Source organism: Fusarium proliferatum (assembly GCF_900067095.1).
Source record: "Fusarium proliferatum ET1 genome assembly, contig: FPRO_scaffold001, whole genome shotgun sequence".
Classification (NCBI taxonomy): Eukaryota; Fungi; Ascomycota; class Sordariomycetes; order Hypocreales; family Nectriaceae; genus Fusarium; species Fusarium proliferatum.
The window spans coordinates 4,621,712-4,637,181 of record NW_022194790.1 but is presented as its reverse complement, the minus strand read 5'-3'; the positions used below and the strand labels follow the sequence as shown (position 1 = coordinate 4,637,181).

Sequence of the window (15,470 nt, the reverse complement as noted above, 5' to 3'; positions counted from 1 at the left end):
GAGGACCTAGTCACAATATAACTCTCTTTCTATCATTCTATCCCAAATTTGAATTTGTGCTCCCGGGTTTTGCAACGTTTCATACTAAGCATCTGATACTTGATCTCAGTTAATAATAGTGCCATACGTATCTGTAAATGTACCTCCCTCTTTTTTATCACCTTTTAGTACCTATCTTGTGCTCGGTACTTGATGTCTCTGTGGGGCCTTGAGCCGGTTACGGCCAGAGGATTATTGCAGCTGGAGTCGTCCATTAACGTTAGTCGGTTATAGGGTAGTACATCAGCTCAGTCTTCGCACGTAGTGTTCTTGAAAAGATATCATTTCGATAGGTACGTGAATGCCAGCATATCCTGCCAGTAGAGCATCTGGTTGAGTTTCGTATTCGGATTGCATGCTCACAAGGTCCATTGTCTGTCAGTGAGTCATCTGCCTGCGGGTGCATCAACCCAAGATACCAATTTCAGCTTCAGCTTCAGAGATCATAAGCTACCTAGCCAAAGAGTCACAGAGCCTCAGTTCTTTCTACTGGGGAGGAATAGTTCCCAAGGCCTTGAAAACAATTGCGAGGTCCTCATTCCAGAGCCTTTTCTAGAACATGGAACATGGAATGGCCCTTCAGTCATAGACTAGGATCCACAGGTGAAACTATATTGATACAGGAGTCTAACGCTCACGATTGCTCTTCAAACAAAGGTCAGGGTCGCTTTGGCTTCACCGTGAACACCTCCAAAGCTTTATATATCACTCCAGCTCAAACACAATAATATTCCATGCTATACAGCTTGAATCAAGTATTGTGAAAAATACGGCCTGGCTGAGTTGATGGATGTCTACGTCGAACAAAATCGAACACGCAGGCGGCGCCATGGCTGACGCATTGAAATGGCTGAGCCACTCTTCCGGGATAGACGGCGATGAGACCCAAAGCCACATTTGCTGGCGACTCCTAAGTACTTGACGCAATGGAATAGACAACCCACTCGGCGCATCGATGTTGCTGCAGGACTGGAATGAAGACACAACGGCGAATGGCTGCCATAAAGAAAATGATTGAGGATTCAGGGACTTGCATGGAGAGAGACGGGAGGGTCCAAATTGCGGCTGCAACACCAGGGGCCTGGGATTAGACTAAAGGATCTAAGTGCAATCCTTGGGATTGGATGTATTGGATCTTGGGCGCTTGTTGGGTGCCTATTGCATAACGAGATCATAATGCCTTGCGAATCGAAACCTTCTATCAGTCTGGGCCTGAGAGGCGTGTGCTCCATGCCCGAAACGATAGGAGAATTAAAGGATAAGCACGCCACAAGCATGATAAAGTATCCAATCCTTTTAGACACAGGTGAGTTTCGACGTTCAAGTGGAGGGGTCAGGGGACACCGCCCAGGCTAAGCCCAGGGTCCGTTCTCCCCAATAAACCACCGGTACCTAAAGTTAGCACTGCAGGAAACCACTATCGGTCCTCTCTTAAGGCAACACTACCATCCTCTTCTCCTTTCAGCCCTTTCCATTACTTTCATAATTCTTTATTTCCTTTCTCACTGACACAATTAAACGTGACAGCTCGTTAGCATCTCAATCCAGTTTCACATCCAACAAATCTTGCCATGAAGAAGTTTGGCTTTGGGAAGAAAGGCGATGATGGTGATGACGCCAACCGCCACGCCCTCTTTGGTCGCAAGAAGTCATCTCAGTCCAGTACCTCTGAGAATCCTTATGCCAAACAAGGCGGAAAAGACCCATATGCCGACGACGCAAAGTATGCCAATGTAACTCCTTACCAGCAAGCCCGTGCTGGTCTCAACAACGGCCCTGCCGCCCAGGCTCCGAATTCCTACGGTGCTCCCGCTCCTGCGCAAGGAAGCTTCAACTCTCAGCCCCAGCCTCCGAGCGGATACGGTGCTGACCGATACGGATCCGGCGGCGGCTATGGTGGAAATCGATATGGCGACTCTGCTCCTCAGAACAGATACAACAGCCCCGGCCCAGTTGCTGGTGCAAGAGGCCCCGGGGGCTATGGTGGGTTTGGACCGAGCGAGCCTGACACCAACAGAGACAACTTGTTCGCTGGTGCCCAGGAACGCCAGGCCCAGAAGCAACTGCCTACCAACAACGGTCCACAGTCAGGGGCCGATGGCGGCTCGTACGGCGGTTATGGTGAGGAGCGCGAGTTGACCGCTGAGGAGCAAGAAGAAGCTGAATATCAATCTATTCTGGCGGAGAAGCGACAACTTCAGCAGGACAGCGCATCCTCTGTCAATCGGTCGGTACAAATGGCCCGACAAGCTAACGAAGTCGGTCGCGCCACTCTGGCTCGCCTGGGAGCTCAAGGAGAGCGACTGAACAACACGGAAAAGCATCTCGATCTAGCTGCCAACCAGAACAAGATCGCTCAAGACAGGGCTGCCGAACTCAAGACACTCAACGGAAGTATGTTTGCCGTGCATGTCAGCAACCCTTTTACCTCCAAGCAACGCAAGCAAAAGGCGGACGATGAGGTCATGGCACGCCATCGATCTGAACGAGAACAACGAGAAGCCACCCGCCGCGATGGTTTCCAAGCCAACCAGCGCATGGAAGGCAACTTCAGAGACATGAACACCGTGGGCCGGCCACGACAGCAACCTCGTAAGAAGGACTACGGAAAATTCAACCTTGACGATGAGGAGGGAGCGGATGAGCTTGAGGACCAGATCGATGATGGCATCACCGAGCTTGAGGGCCAAGTGTCCATGATGAATATGGTCGGCAGAGCTATTGGCAAGGAGGTTGACTCGCAGAACAAGCAGATCGATCGTATTATGAACAAGGCAAGTGGTGTTCTCAATTTTAAACCAAAGATCGTTCTACTGACTTGACACAGAGCGATGCTGTGGACGATGCTACGAGAATGAACCGAGAACGATTGGCCCGCATCAAGTAGAGAGCAATTAATAACACGATGATATATGGCATCTGTGTTGGGGCAGGGTACGATGAGCACATTGAGATTTAATATGTCTATTTAGATGTTTCCATTACAGAACTGCAGGGTAGGTTCCGTCTTGGTTGTGATCAATTGTATAAACCAACTCAAAAGAATCTGGATTTTGGAGCACTCTAAGGGGCATGTATACATGAAAATCGAATCACTGTTTAATCGTCTAAGAAGACGGACATTGATGCTTGTGGGCTTTAAAGCCATATATCAGGCGTCCAAGGTATTTTATTTCGCTTCTGAATCTTGACTTCGTCGACGAGAGCTCTGCGCATTCATTGATATAGAGTATTTAACCAAACGACCCATAATTGCTATATTGGTTAGGGACAAACACGTAAATGTTTAATTACCTATGAGATAGATGTTGAGAGAACTCGGACGCTTTAAGATTTGGTTATTTGATATTTGACTTTCAAACTCAGTTTCTATCGTACGCAACCATGCACTGAGCGGCGAATCGCTAGCATTGATAACTCAGGATGAGGAAACCAGGGACATATCAGGCCAGGATATCTGCCCTTGACGGAGAGTTTAAGTAAAGATTTCTGGTGTTTGAGTTTGATTGTATCCTACGAAAGCAAAGTATATTTGATGATACATAAGTTACTAAGAACTTTTCGAAGCAGTCCTTTTCGTAACTTTCTGAGCTCTTGTGATTATGGGAGACGCCGTAATAAGCCATGGTTTTAATAACAAGATGATTGACAGATTGTATGTACATGGTAGGTTTAGTAAGTAGTTGGCTTGGTGGAGACAATGAGAGAGCATGAATTAAATAAGTGGAACATCTGTGGTATTTGATACACCGCTTCATGGGATATTTATTTTGTCGGGGTTGTTTCGGTTTGGTCAGGTATAATTCTGATCCCAGCGATTGCCTCCCAGCTATCGACATTGGATCCAAGTGAAAATTTCCACCGTCGCCAACTTTTCACCCTGCACCATGGCGACTGATAATTCTGGCCCTCCTCCGGCGAAAAAGAGGAAAACCAAAAATAAGACAGACTCAAATGCTATTACGATAGGGGGGAAAACAATTTCCCTCGAAGGGTATCTCACAGCGCCCTCAAAGGCCGTACCCATAGCCTCCTCAACATCAGCATCAGACAGCCCTGTAGCCGCCCCTTTAGCTGCCCCTGTCGCCACCACAGAAGCAAAGAAGCAAAGGCCAGAGCACAAGAAACCTTCCAGAGGGTGCGATACAAGCGATAGGTCTCGGGCGCGGGATGATCCAAAACTGCTCAAGACACGCAAAGAGCTTCCAATATGGCAGTACCGCGAGGACATTCAGAAGGCCCTGCGAAAGTCCGGCAGCGATGTGCTCGTGCTAGTGGGTGAGACAGGTTCTGGAAAAAGTACTCAGGTTCCTCAATTTCTCTATCAGGAGCCCTGGTGTAGACGCCAAAAGATCAAGATCGCCGGCTCAGACGACGAGATTTCAGTGGGTGGCATGGTCGCAATCACGCAGCCTCGACGAGTCGCCGCGACAACTTTGGCTCATCGTGTTTCTCAAGAAGCCGGAACCCCTCTAGGGAAAGGTCGACGAGATGGCTTGGTCGGTTACTCGGTTCGATTTGACCACCAGGTCCCGAAGGGATCAAGGATCAAATTCTTGACTGAGGGTATGTTGCTTCAGGAACTTCTGCGGGATCCCAATCTCAGCAGCTACAGCGCTATCGTGGTCGACGAAATTCATGAACGCAGCCTTGATGTTGATCTTCTAGTTGGTTTCCTGAAGCAAATTCTTGCAAGCGACTTGTCTGGCCGCGGGGGCATCCCGCTCAAAGTGGTCATCATGAGTGCGACAGCAGACGTGGAGGGCATTCAAGAGTTCTTCAAGGACGTGCGCCCAAAGAACGAGGGCGAAAGCACACTGCAAGTTCTTAAGATCAAGGGACGACAGTACCCTGTCACAATTCACCATGAACCGCGACCTGTACCCGACATCCAGGACGCCCTTCTCAAGACGATTTACAAGATACACTTGCAAGAGCAGCTCCCGGGAGATATCCTTGCTTTCCTGACCGGCCAGGAAGAGATTGAGGCTGCCCAAAAGCTGATTGAGGAATATGCGGAAACTCTTGCCTCTAATGTCCCCAAGATCAAGGTGTTCCCTTTGTACGGTCAACTCTCGATGGACGCGCAGCGCGAGGCCTTCTTACCTGTCAAAACTCCTTTTACGCGTAAGATTGTGCTGGCGACAAATATTGCTGAAACATCAGTCACTGTTCCCGGAGTCAGATATGTGGTGGATTGCGGTAAAGCAAAAGTGAAGCAATACCGAGCACGCCTGGGCATGGAATCTCTTCTTGCGAAACCTATCTCGAAATCTTCCGCTGTACAGCGAACTGGTCGAGCAGGCCGTGAGGGACCCGGAAAGTGCTTTAGATTATACCCAGAATCAGCCTTCAAGACGCTGCAAGATTCCGATCTTCCCGAGATTCTTCGCAACGACGTCCTGGGAGCAGTTCTGACCATGAAGGCACGAGGAATCCAGGATGTCCTTGCTTTCCCTCTCATGGATCCCCCAGAGACAGAAGCAATCGAGAAAGCTCTGATTCACTTACATTTCCTTGGTGCTCTCAATGATGATGGCACTATCACGAGGACTGGTGAAAAAATGGCCCGCTTTCCTATTTCTGCGCCGTTGGGGGCTGTTTTGCTTGCTGCTGCGGATCCCGAGTTTGATTGTGTGGTCGAGGCGATCGACATAATTTCCTGTATCACATCTGGAGAGGATATATTCCTGAGTATCCAGTCCGAACAGGCCCAAGAAGAGGTGGAAAACTTCAGAAAAGAACTCCAACGCCGCGAGGGGGACATCATCACATATCTTACCACCATCCAACAATACACCGCGGAGAATACAGACAGAGTGAATTGGTGCAAGCAACGGAAGATCAACATGAGAAACATGAAACAGGCTCTGAACATTCGAAGGCAGCTTCGGGGTATGTGTCTTAAGGAGAAGCTCCTGGATGAGGCTCCACCAGCTGATCCTCAACCATTCGTTCCCATCTCCCCAGAACGCGCTGAGCAAGTCCTCAAGTGTTTCTTGAGAGGATTCGCTCTGAAAACTGCTATGCTGGCCCCTGACGGCAGCTTTGTCACCATCCAAGGCAAACACGTTGTTGCCATCCATCCTGCCAGCGTATTGCATGGGCAGAAGAAAGAAGCCATCATGTTCCTCGAGCACGTCTACACAAATAAGAATTATGCCAAGAAGGTCAGCGCCATCCAAGCTACATGGATTGTTGAAGCAATGGGAAGCAAGTAGATATTCGGTGGTGGTGGTGTTATTTATTTAGTCAAGGCATACTTGTAGTCAATACATCAGAAAAGGTCTGGTCTATATAGTGTACAAATTTTTGAGAAATACATGTTCAAGTCATTGACATGACCAAAACGTTGAGTTATCCCTTAGCCTTCGTTATTCGACCATAAATTCTTCAGTCTTGGTCTGTCTACATGAGACGTCTCATATCTATGACTCTTGCTCGCCGCCTTCCTTGCTTCGGTTTTGAATGGCCTGCATCAACTCGTATAGTTGGTGTATTTGTTCATCTGCTACATGTTAAATTCAACGATTCGTGCATTGTTCATTCTTACTTACCGCTCATCTTTGAGAGCTTCTGCTCATCTAACTTATCACCCACCCACTGATCGCCTTCAATTTTTTGCGCATACATTTGCCACTCTGTTAGGAAGCCAATCTTTGAACTGCTTAGCATGGTGTTCTTGCTGGGTCGTTTACAAGAAACATACCAGATGAGCCGGGTTATCCACCTTTCTGTGCGCCCTGAACTCAGCTTTGATGTATTCATCTCCAAGGACTCTCATCTCAGCTGGCAAATGCTTGCGATGGGCACGGAGTAGTCGGCGGTATAAAGGAATGGGAGGAAGAAGGGCAGTAGGGTTGGGCTTAAGGCCTCGTTGTGTGTTTGCGGCTGATGCCAATCTCGACAAAGATGAACGCATATTGAGTGAATTCTTCAAGGACCTATAAGTGAGTCCGTGCTATTGGCATATAGAAACAAGAACTCACTGGCTGTGTTTCTGGCTGGTAAAGAGGAGTCGTTGAGAATGATATCGGACAGAATTACAGGAGTCGAGATTCTCAAGCATAAGTACTAAATAAGGTAGGTACCTTAGATTAGTAGTGTCCAGCACGCTACCACTACCTATCCGCCTCTACTGCCCCACTACACAGTGCACACACTTACAACTTTTTATCTGTACCTATCAAAGTCTCAAAAGCTCCTTGAGTGGTGAGCAAAACTCCTTTCACAATGTCGTTCTCATTTGGCTTCGCCGGTGACGATATCTCCGATGATGAGCAGACTCCATCTGTCGTCAAGCCTACGACAGCTGCTGCAGCCACCACCAGCGCATTTCCCGTCCCAGGAAAGCCTCAGCTCCCACCAACTGTTCACCAACTCTCTGATTTTCTTGTTCAGCTACCGTCGAAGATCGCCTATAGCATTCTAGATGTGACGCTCGATGACGGAACTACTATCCAGCTACCGCGGAGAGAGTTATGGGACGTGAGGGTGCAGCTAATGGCCGAGGAGGAAGACGTTGCTGGCGCTCAGTCTGAAGGCTTGGGAAGCCATGATGTGAAAACGGGTGTTTACGAGGGCGGTTTTAAAAGCTGGGAGAGCAGTGTCGATTTAGTTAAGGTACTGGCTGCGAATAACATCACCTCAGCACTGGGACAAAAGGATCTTCGAGTCATGGAGGTATGTGAAATAAATTATACTTGCAACGTGATATATCTAACCCTAGACCAACAGCTTGGATGCGGTACAGCTCTGCCATCTTTGGCAGTCTTCCAATGGGCCATGGCCCCAGGATCCGAAAGGAAGCCTCTGTCTCTTATCATGGCGGACTATAACCCTTCAGTTCTCCAGCTTGTCACTTTGCCCAACTTTATTCTTTCATGGGCCCTTAACAACCCTCAGATACCTGCTCTTCAACAAGCTTTCTCAATTGAGGGCGAAGTTGAGCTAGGCCGTGATGTTCTCGCCGCCTTCGAACAATCACTCAAGGAAGCTAACGTCACTCTCTCGTTTGTGTCTGGCGCTTGGTCACAGGAATTCGTCGATCTCATATACGCCCTGCCTTCAAGCCATGATCAAGAAAGGAGCACGCTGCTTCTCGGTGCAGAAACAATTTATTCTCCATTTGCCCTTCAGGGCTTCCTCGAAACCCTCTTCTTGATACTGGAAAGGGAGAAGAAGACCGATGGAAACGAAGCGGCTGCTCTTGTAGGAGCAAAACGCCTATACTTTGGGGTCGGTGGCTCACTGGATGACTTTATTGACAAAGCACGTCAGAAAGGAGCACAAGTGGAACAGCTCAGGGAAGAGGTAGAGGGGGTCCGAAGAGGGGTTGTTCAGTGTGTTCTTGGACCAACATAGCCATATTGAATCCCAAGTATATCGTCACGTCCCGAGAGGGGTCTAGCAATGCGTGCATTTTCAGCTTCTGCGTTCGAGTACCAGAAACTATACTGCTCAAAGCAACATGGGTATATTATATGCCTTTCCCAAACGCCACCTCTAACCGGACTGCTTTCCTTAGAAAGTCCGAAGCACCTCAGTTGGGATATGGGAGGTAGAGCTCAGTGGTTTCAGGGCCTTCCTACTTGCCCTTCTTTTGTAGCTTTTCTCTACACTTAGGGCAGTACCATGTCCCGTTGGGCTCGCTCTTGAGATCGACGCATGACCAGTGAAACCACTCATACGGACAATTGTCATTGTCGCACGCGACCATGTCCCCGTAGCTCACGTTATGGCAGAGGCAATACTTCTTGTCATCGCCAGCCTCTTCGTCGTCATCGTCAGCATCTCCTATTATATCATCTCCGTCAACATCCTTACCATCGGCCACGGGTGTGCTTCTTGACCGACCGTCGGCACCATCTTCGTCCTCTCCACTGCCACTGTCGACATCCGAAAGCTCACTATCATTCGTTGGCGCAGGCGAATTTCGATTTGAGGCTTTCTTAACCCGCGAAAGGTTCGATTTGTTGGCAGACTTCTTCCGGATTCCACCTGTTGGCGTACCTCGACGGCTGCTCAATGGTCCTGTTGACTTCACAGACCCGGTTCTTGGGCCTGCGCTACCTGCCCTCGCAAGACCAGACCCTAAGATGGCACTGCCCTTAGGGGTGCCGGGTCCGAGTGATGAGTGTCTTGCCAGACCGCTTGATGTAGTTGGTATAGTCCCCAAAGCAGGGTTCACTCGAGCAACGCGCTTTGTTGCAGGTCCTGCAGAGCCTTCTCTTTGTCGATTCAGAATCATGCTGGCTGCCGGTGTTGCCGGGGCAGACGCTGCGTGCTGCTGAGACTGTGCGTGGCGAACATTGGGGTGGTTGGGAAGTCGAGCAAGTGCGGGATTGGAAGAGGTTTGCGCAGCGGCAAGAGGAGTTGAGGGACCAGCAGCGGTGGTCATATGACTTGCTGGGTTTATGGCCCGGATCGAAGGGGCAGTATGATTTGCAGCGCTTGGTCGGAGTAATGAGGGGACTTCGTCAGGATCGGTAAAGCCAGGTTCGGCTCGGTCGTAAAGCAACTTGATTTGGCTGTCCAGGTTTTTGAGATGCTTGTCTACTATGATCTGCATCTTCTGGCATAATGCGATCTTCTCTTTCGATAGTTGGTCGGCTTGCGCAAAACTATCGCGGACTTGTTTTCGAAGAAGGTCTTCCTTAGGGTTTGGCTCATGGCTTCCGTTTGTCTTGATCCATTTCTGGATCTTCCCGTCCCGGTCCTCGATCGTACGTAAGCACTCGGAGTATTGACGATCTTTATCGGCGACCTCTTCTTGTATGAAGCGAATCTCTTCGGGGAGGTTTTGGACACGGTTAATCCAGTCGTCGAGGATCAAGCCAGGGTCGAGGGCTTCGGCTTGAGGCATCCTCTTGACGAAGTCGATAGACAAGTCGTCTCTAGGCATGATTGTTAACGATAAGAAGGTCGAGCAATACTAGCTAAGACAAAGATGCGGTAACGTCAAAGCCTGATGCCCGAGACCCGTGTGACAGCGGAAACGAATGCGCAGCGATATGTGGCGAGACCAGCATATATGGGAGATGAAAGGGAAGAAGAAGAAGAAGAAGAAGAAGAAGAAGAAGAAAGCAGATTGATGACAATGCAGATGAAAAGTATCGATCTGATGATGGCTGGTTGGCTTGATGCAGACAGGGCAAGGGCGAGGGTCTAGAAAATCAAAGTGGTCCCATAGCCTGACGGATACGAGTCCCGAAGCCAAATGGTAAGAGAAAATAGCAGGACAGTAAATGGCTGTTTCCAGCAACCTGCGAGGCAAGGCGAAGCGAGACGAAGGTGAAGACGAAGGTGAAGGCAAAGGCAAATGCTTTGGGTCAAAATCAAGCAAGTCCCAAAGAAGAACGCGGAGTGCAACTCGACATGAATGACTCGGGCTCGGCTCACCTCGATACCCACTTGCTCGCTTGTCCTTTCTTTTGACTTGAGAGTAGTGGAGGTCGCGGTGCTCTGCTCTGCTCTGCTCTGCCGGAATCAAAAGCAGCAGCCGCGAATGTGTTCTCTTGTGGGATGCTCTATTTGAGAAGGATGGGCAGGCAGAATTAGGATGCATGAAGGGAAAAGGTGGAGGCGTTTCTGGTGTAAGTTTTGAGAGTTGGGGAACTAGGTAGGGAACCCACGGAGTCCTGTTCCACAGGTTGTTTCTCACAGCCACTTAGGTACTAAGGTAGTAGGTAGGCATCGAAGCCACAGCTCAAACTCGACCGTGCTATGACCGTTCTGGCATAGGCCAAGATGCACTAAGAGATAGAACCTGCAGGTTGGTTCCTGGTGACTTTCCCTATAGCAAGGTATTTGTAAGTCGCTTGTGTCTCTAATGAACTCACACGGATCCTAGTAGCTGCACGGAAAGGGACTTGGCTATTCTTCCCCCAGCCCCGACCTAGGTAGAGACCATCCACAACCTGAGGTAATAGTGGGGCCTTCCAACTGCCAACCGCTTGCATTTGTGCATTTTCGACTCGTGAGATCTGGAGCTATCTATTTCACCAACTACATTACCCATACCACACATCTCGACCACCACCCAAACTTGGGTAAAAAATCATCACTTAAGAGCTTTGCAGCCGTCTCAAGCTATCTATTGAGTCATCGGTATCTTACAGCCACACTATCATCATTATCTGGTATCAGATACACGGCAACGACTTATTCAAGTCACTCTTCGTCTGGACTAACTACTGCTTGATACGTCGCACACCCATACCAAAGCACCTCTTTTCTTGTACTCCAACGATGGACATGGACTCATATAGGTACCGGGTGCCTAAACCCAACTACCTTCCCCATATTGCAGACGAGGATCGTGATAACTCGGTCGTTGAGGAGTTCTCCAATCAACCACTGGGACTGGCTAGTGAGATGGACAATGCTAAATTCTACAACAAGTGCAAGCGTCTGGCTGAAGAGTCTGGTATCACAAGGCCCAAGGGTTACAACGTTTCCTTCCACTGCAACCCGGACATTGAGAAGCATCATTTTGGAGTCACTCATCCCATGAAACCGTGGCGATTAACCCTGTCCAAGAGTCTCATCTACTCTTACGGAATGTCATTCGCGATGGATAACTACATCTCCAGAGCCGCCACATATGAGGAGCTTGCAGAATTTCACTCTTCTGACTATCTAGATTTCCTTGGTACTGTACTTCCTGAGCCAGTACCTCGAGATCTCGAGAACCAAGGGGTTGACCTCAAGTTTAACCTTGGTGGCTCTGATTGTCCCCTCTTTGACGGCCTCTTCAACTACTGTTCATTATCAGCCGGTGGATCTCTTGACGCGGCCCGGAAGATTTGCTCTAAGCAGTCTGATATCGCCATTTCCTGGGGTGGCGGTCTTCATCATGCCAAGAGGTCTGAAGCGTCTGGATTTTGTTATATCAACGACATCGTGATCGCCATTCTTGAACTCCTTCGATACTACCCGCGAGTATTATACATCGACATCGATGTTCATCATGGAGACGGTGTTGAAGAAGCCTTTTTTTCAACAGACAGAGTCATGACAGTCTCTTTTCACAAATATGACCCGAATAACTTCTTCCCGGGGACTGGCGCCCTCGATGACAACGGCCCTAAGAGCGAGCATAATCCGGGCGCTCACCATGCTTTCAACGTACCATTGAATGACGGTATCACTGATGAGCAATACGATCATTTATTCAATACTGTCATTGGCAAGATTGTGGAGAAATTCCGACCGGGAGCAATCGCTTTGCAATGCGGTGCTGATTCTTTGGCCGGCGATCGTCTGGGCCGTTTCAACCTCCAAGTTCAAGGCCACGGTGCATGTGTCAAGTTCTGCAAAGAAATGGGCATCCCCATGATCCTCTTCGGAGGCGGCGGCTACACTCCCAGGAACGTGGCGAGGGCATGGACTTACGAGACGAGTATTGCTATTAATGCTCAAGACAAGATCAACCCCATTCTTCCAGAACATGCCCCATGGCGTGATCACTTCCGGCAGGATACCCTCTTCCCTACTCTGGAACAAATCCTGGGCGAGCCACGAGTGAATCGGAACCCCCCAAAGCGACTGCAAGAGATTGTGCAACATGTTACGGAACAGCTCCGGTTTGTAGAAGCAGCACCAAGCGTTCAGCTACAGACAATACCGCCAGATCTTGGTGCCATTAGAGACGATGTTGAGGAACGGCTGAAGGAGGAAAACGAAGAGAGACGCGACGAGGTTCGGAAAGCCCGAGAAGCTGCAATCGGGACCGCTATGCAGCTTTAAATCACGGAGTACTTCTCAACGCCTCAATGTCAATAGTACCAAGTATTGTCAGGGTCACTTTCATTTCTCCGATAAAGCTCGAGCCAGGTACGGAACATAATATTAACTCCGGAGTAAGCTTATTTAAGCTCGTCAAAGCTGAGCTGAAAAGATCACCTGAACGCCTTGTCTGTAAAGGATCATCACAACAAGGGCATTTCAAACAAGGATGTAGTTCATCTCCTACTGGAGATGGTTTCGCTCTCGACCCACTATTCCACCTCTGGCGTGACCATATTCAGCACCTTTGGAACTTTCGTCCCTTGTTATTTATGACTGTTGAATAAGCCATTAGAAAATCATGCCCAGAAAACGGCTGTGTTAGGGCATGATGGTTGGGTTTTTTTGTTGCATCATGTTCCACAGAATCCTTCCGTATCCACCTCACCAGCTCACCCTTTGAGCACGAGGCAAGTTGCCAAGGAATAATATGATATTGATGACAGCGAGTGGAATAGCAGTAGAGTCAAGTCAGGGTATAATATACAGCTTGGTTTCTCTGCAATATTTTACATTACGACGTTGTACGGATATGGTCATAGTCATTCCACGCAGGGATTTCTTCAACTTATCAAAGTCCACATACATTTCCTAATTCAAGAACTCGTCTGCAACTGCTCATTCCAATACCTCCCCAGGACCTTTTGCGGCAATAGCTCCCTTTGTTCAACACTTGTTTTATCTTCTTGAAATACGAGATCGGTAACCATGGTTACTTTCAACCAAATTGCCCTTACTGTTCTGGCTGTTGGCGGCTCTGTAAGCGCTCGTCGTAAGGACGAATGTCGGGTTGCTAACCATGTCAAGGCGGTAGAGGCAAAGCCTGCCGCCGCAGCTTCTTCAGCCTTTTTTGAGCTATCCGATTTCAAACCCGGCGTGGAATGGGAAATTGTCCTACACCAGCCTATCAAGCACGATACCGTTGCCGATTTGATCCCGTCCAAAGCCAAAGTATGGGACATCGATATGGGACATGGCCGCGATTATCCAGAGATGATTCCCCTGCTCAAGGTAATGCGTGGCTGTTCCAAGTCCAAATAACATGGCAATATACTGAAATCTTCATACAGGGTGCTGGAAAGTTCGTGATCTGCTACTTCAACGCCGGGGCTCTTCAGTCATGGGACAAGGATATCAAACAATTTCCCGACGCCGTTATTGGTCATTCCTTGGCCTATCCTTATGACAGTGAGGAGTGGTACCTCGACATTCGTGATTCAACAGTGCTCAAGCTTCAGAAAGCACGCCTTGACGTTGCTGCAAAGATTGGATGCGATGCAGTGGACCCTGACAACGTCGACGCCTGGCAGCAGGATGGCGAGGACCCTACAGGCTTCAAACTGAAGCCATCCGACTACACCAAATATCTCAAGAATCTCGCAGAGTACGCCCATTCAATCAAGACCAAGGATGGTAACCGTCTTCTCGTGGGCCAGAAGAATGCACCTGAAGTTGCTGAGGACCTTGTCTCAACCCTTGATTTCGCTGTCCTCGAGTCTTGCCGCGGCACTACGGATCCTGACGAGGAGAACTGGCCATTCTGTGAGGACTTCCAAACATACATCGACGCTGGCAAGCCTGTACTCCAGATTGAGTATCCTCCTTCTGTTGAGAAAACCGGTAAGCTCAGTTCATCCGACAACGCCTACTACTGCACCCCCAAGGGCGAGGATAAGGGTTTCAGCAAAATCTTGAAGTGGGCTTCTGCTCAACTTGACGGCTGGGGTCAGTTCTGTGGCGAGGATCCTTTCCACACTCCTGTCATCAACGAGTAGAGCCATTCGTGAACCTGAAGGATTTCGTGTACATACATATTAGACTGTTGGTCTCTGTGTACTTAGAGTGGTGTAATACTGCTTAATGAAACCCACTGCCACTTTGAACCTGGCTCTGGTCGACGTCAGATTCTAGACACCTATTCGCCATATACTGTATTGGTTTATTTGATCATTCCTTGGCCCATTCTGTTGACTTCCTTTGCATTATCAAGCAGCCAATCCAGAGTTATCCGACGCTGTTCGCGTGCTTGTACATAGTCTTGGGTTGTCAACTTTAGCCCACTAGCATTCCCATATTTTCAGGTATTTCTTCCTCGGAGAACCCAGCTATGAGCACAGAGATTCCCTCATGATGAACTTCCGTCTAACACAATACTGGCTACTATGTGTGTCAAGGAAGAGAAGTTGGACAACTTGACGAATCAGCAGGAGCCATATAGCTATGTCCAGTCATAAGTCAACATGTGAGAATAATCCATTCCATCGGCTTCTGCAAAAGCACCCCAGACAGTGGATATCTATCCGACAGCCTCCCACCCACTCATGCTCCATTGCCAGCATATCGTAGAAAGCAGATGCCATAAGATCCCTCACGTGCAAGTTTTGTTACTTACCATCCTCAGGTTTCTAGTCAGTGTCTCGCACGCAACAGAAAACACCACACTGAAGAGCCCTATATCAGTGGCGGAATTTGTTCCATGTTTAGGTAGACAAGGCATCACGCTTTCTTTGGTGTATTTCCTCCTATATATAATTCTTACTAGAAATGGCGCTATCAACTGCTTCTTTGTGGCCCTTTAATGATAGTCGCATCCAAGCATGGTGATCATGGTCTGTAGTTCTAGATACGCTTTTCGAAGATGG

The 15,470-nt window shown here is 48.8% G+C and overlaps 7 protein-coding genes across 7 annotated transcripts; 5 read left to right on the top strand and 2 right to left on the bottom strand.

Moving 5' to 3' along the window:
* Positions 1 to 1,215: 1,215 nt before the first annotated feature.
* On the top strand, positions 1,216 to 2,926 carry FPRO_00579 (uncharacterized protein; the record flags this gene model as incomplete). Its single annotated transcript, XM_031224847.1, has 3 exons — positions 1,216 to 1,345; positions 1,588 to 2,822; positions 2,867 to 2,926. The coding sequence occupies 3 exons, from the start codon at positions 1,216 to 1,218 to the stop codon at positions 2,924 to 2,926; spliced, it is 1,425 nt and encodes a 474-aa protein (XP_031075891.1).
* A 1,000-nt stretch (positions 2,927 to 3,926) lies between these two features.
* Positions 3,927 to 6,260, top strand: FPRO_00580 (uncharacterized protein; the record flags this gene model as incomplete). The annotated part of the gene is made up of 1 exon (XM_031224836.1): positions 3,927 to 6,260. One exon carries the CDS (start codon positions 3,927 to 3,929, stop codon positions 6,258 to 6,260), a length of 2,334 nt encoding a protein of 777 aa, XP_031075890.1.
* A 207-nt stretch (positions 6,261 to 6,467) lies between these two features.
* FPRO_00581 (uncharacterized protein) lies at positions 6,468 to 6,961 on the bottom strand (the record flags this gene model as incomplete). Its single annotated transcript, XM_031224825.1, has 3 exons — positions 6,468 to 6,547; positions 6,597 to 6,696; positions 6,749 to 6,961. The coding sequence occupies 3 exons, from the start codon at positions 6,959 to 6,961 to the stop codon at positions 6,468 to 6,470; spliced, it is 393 nt and encodes a 130-aa protein (XP_031075889.1).
* Positions 6,962 to 7,272: 311 nt separating this feature from the next.
* Positions 7,273 to 8,403, top strand: FPRO_00582 (uncharacterized protein; the record flags this gene model as incomplete). Its single annotated transcript, XM_031224814.1, has 2 exons — positions 7,273 to 7,722; positions 7,777 to 8,403. 2 exons carry the CDS (start codon positions 7,273 to 7,275, stop codon positions 8,401 to 8,403), a joined length of 1,077 nt encoding a protein of 358 aa, XP_031075888.1.
* A 223-nt stretch (positions 8,404 to 8,626) lies between these two features.
* FPRO_00583 (uncharacterized protein) lies at positions 8,627 to 9,943 on the bottom strand (the record flags this gene model as incomplete). The annotated part of the gene is made up of 1 exon (XM_031224803.1): positions 8,627 to 9,943. One exon carries the CDS (start codon positions 9,941 to 9,943, stop codon positions 8,627 to 8,629), a length of 1,317 nt encoding a protein of 438 aa, XP_031075887.1.
* Positions 9,944 to 11,289: 1,346 nt separating this feature from the next.
* On the top strand, positions 11,290 to 12,789 carry FPRO_00584 (putative histone deacetylase HosA; the record flags this gene model as incomplete). The annotated part of the gene is made up of 1 exon (XM_031224792.1): positions 11,290 to 12,789. One exon carries the CDS (start codon positions 11,290 to 11,292, stop codon positions 12,787 to 12,789), a length of 1,500 nt encoding a protein of 499 aa, XP_031075886.1.
* A 747-nt stretch (positions 12,790 to 13,536) lies between these two features.
* FPRO_00585 (endo alpha-1,4 polygalactosaminidase precursor family protein) lies at positions 13,537 to 14,603 on the top strand (the record flags this gene model as incomplete). Its single annotated transcript, XM_031224780.1, has 2 exons — positions 13,537 to 13,839; positions 13,899 to 14,603. 2 exons carry the CDS (start codon positions 13,537 to 13,539, stop codon positions 14,601 to 14,603), a joined length of 1,008 nt encoding a protein of 335 aa, XP_031075885.1.
* Positions 14,604 to 15,470: the final 867 nt, after the last annotated feature.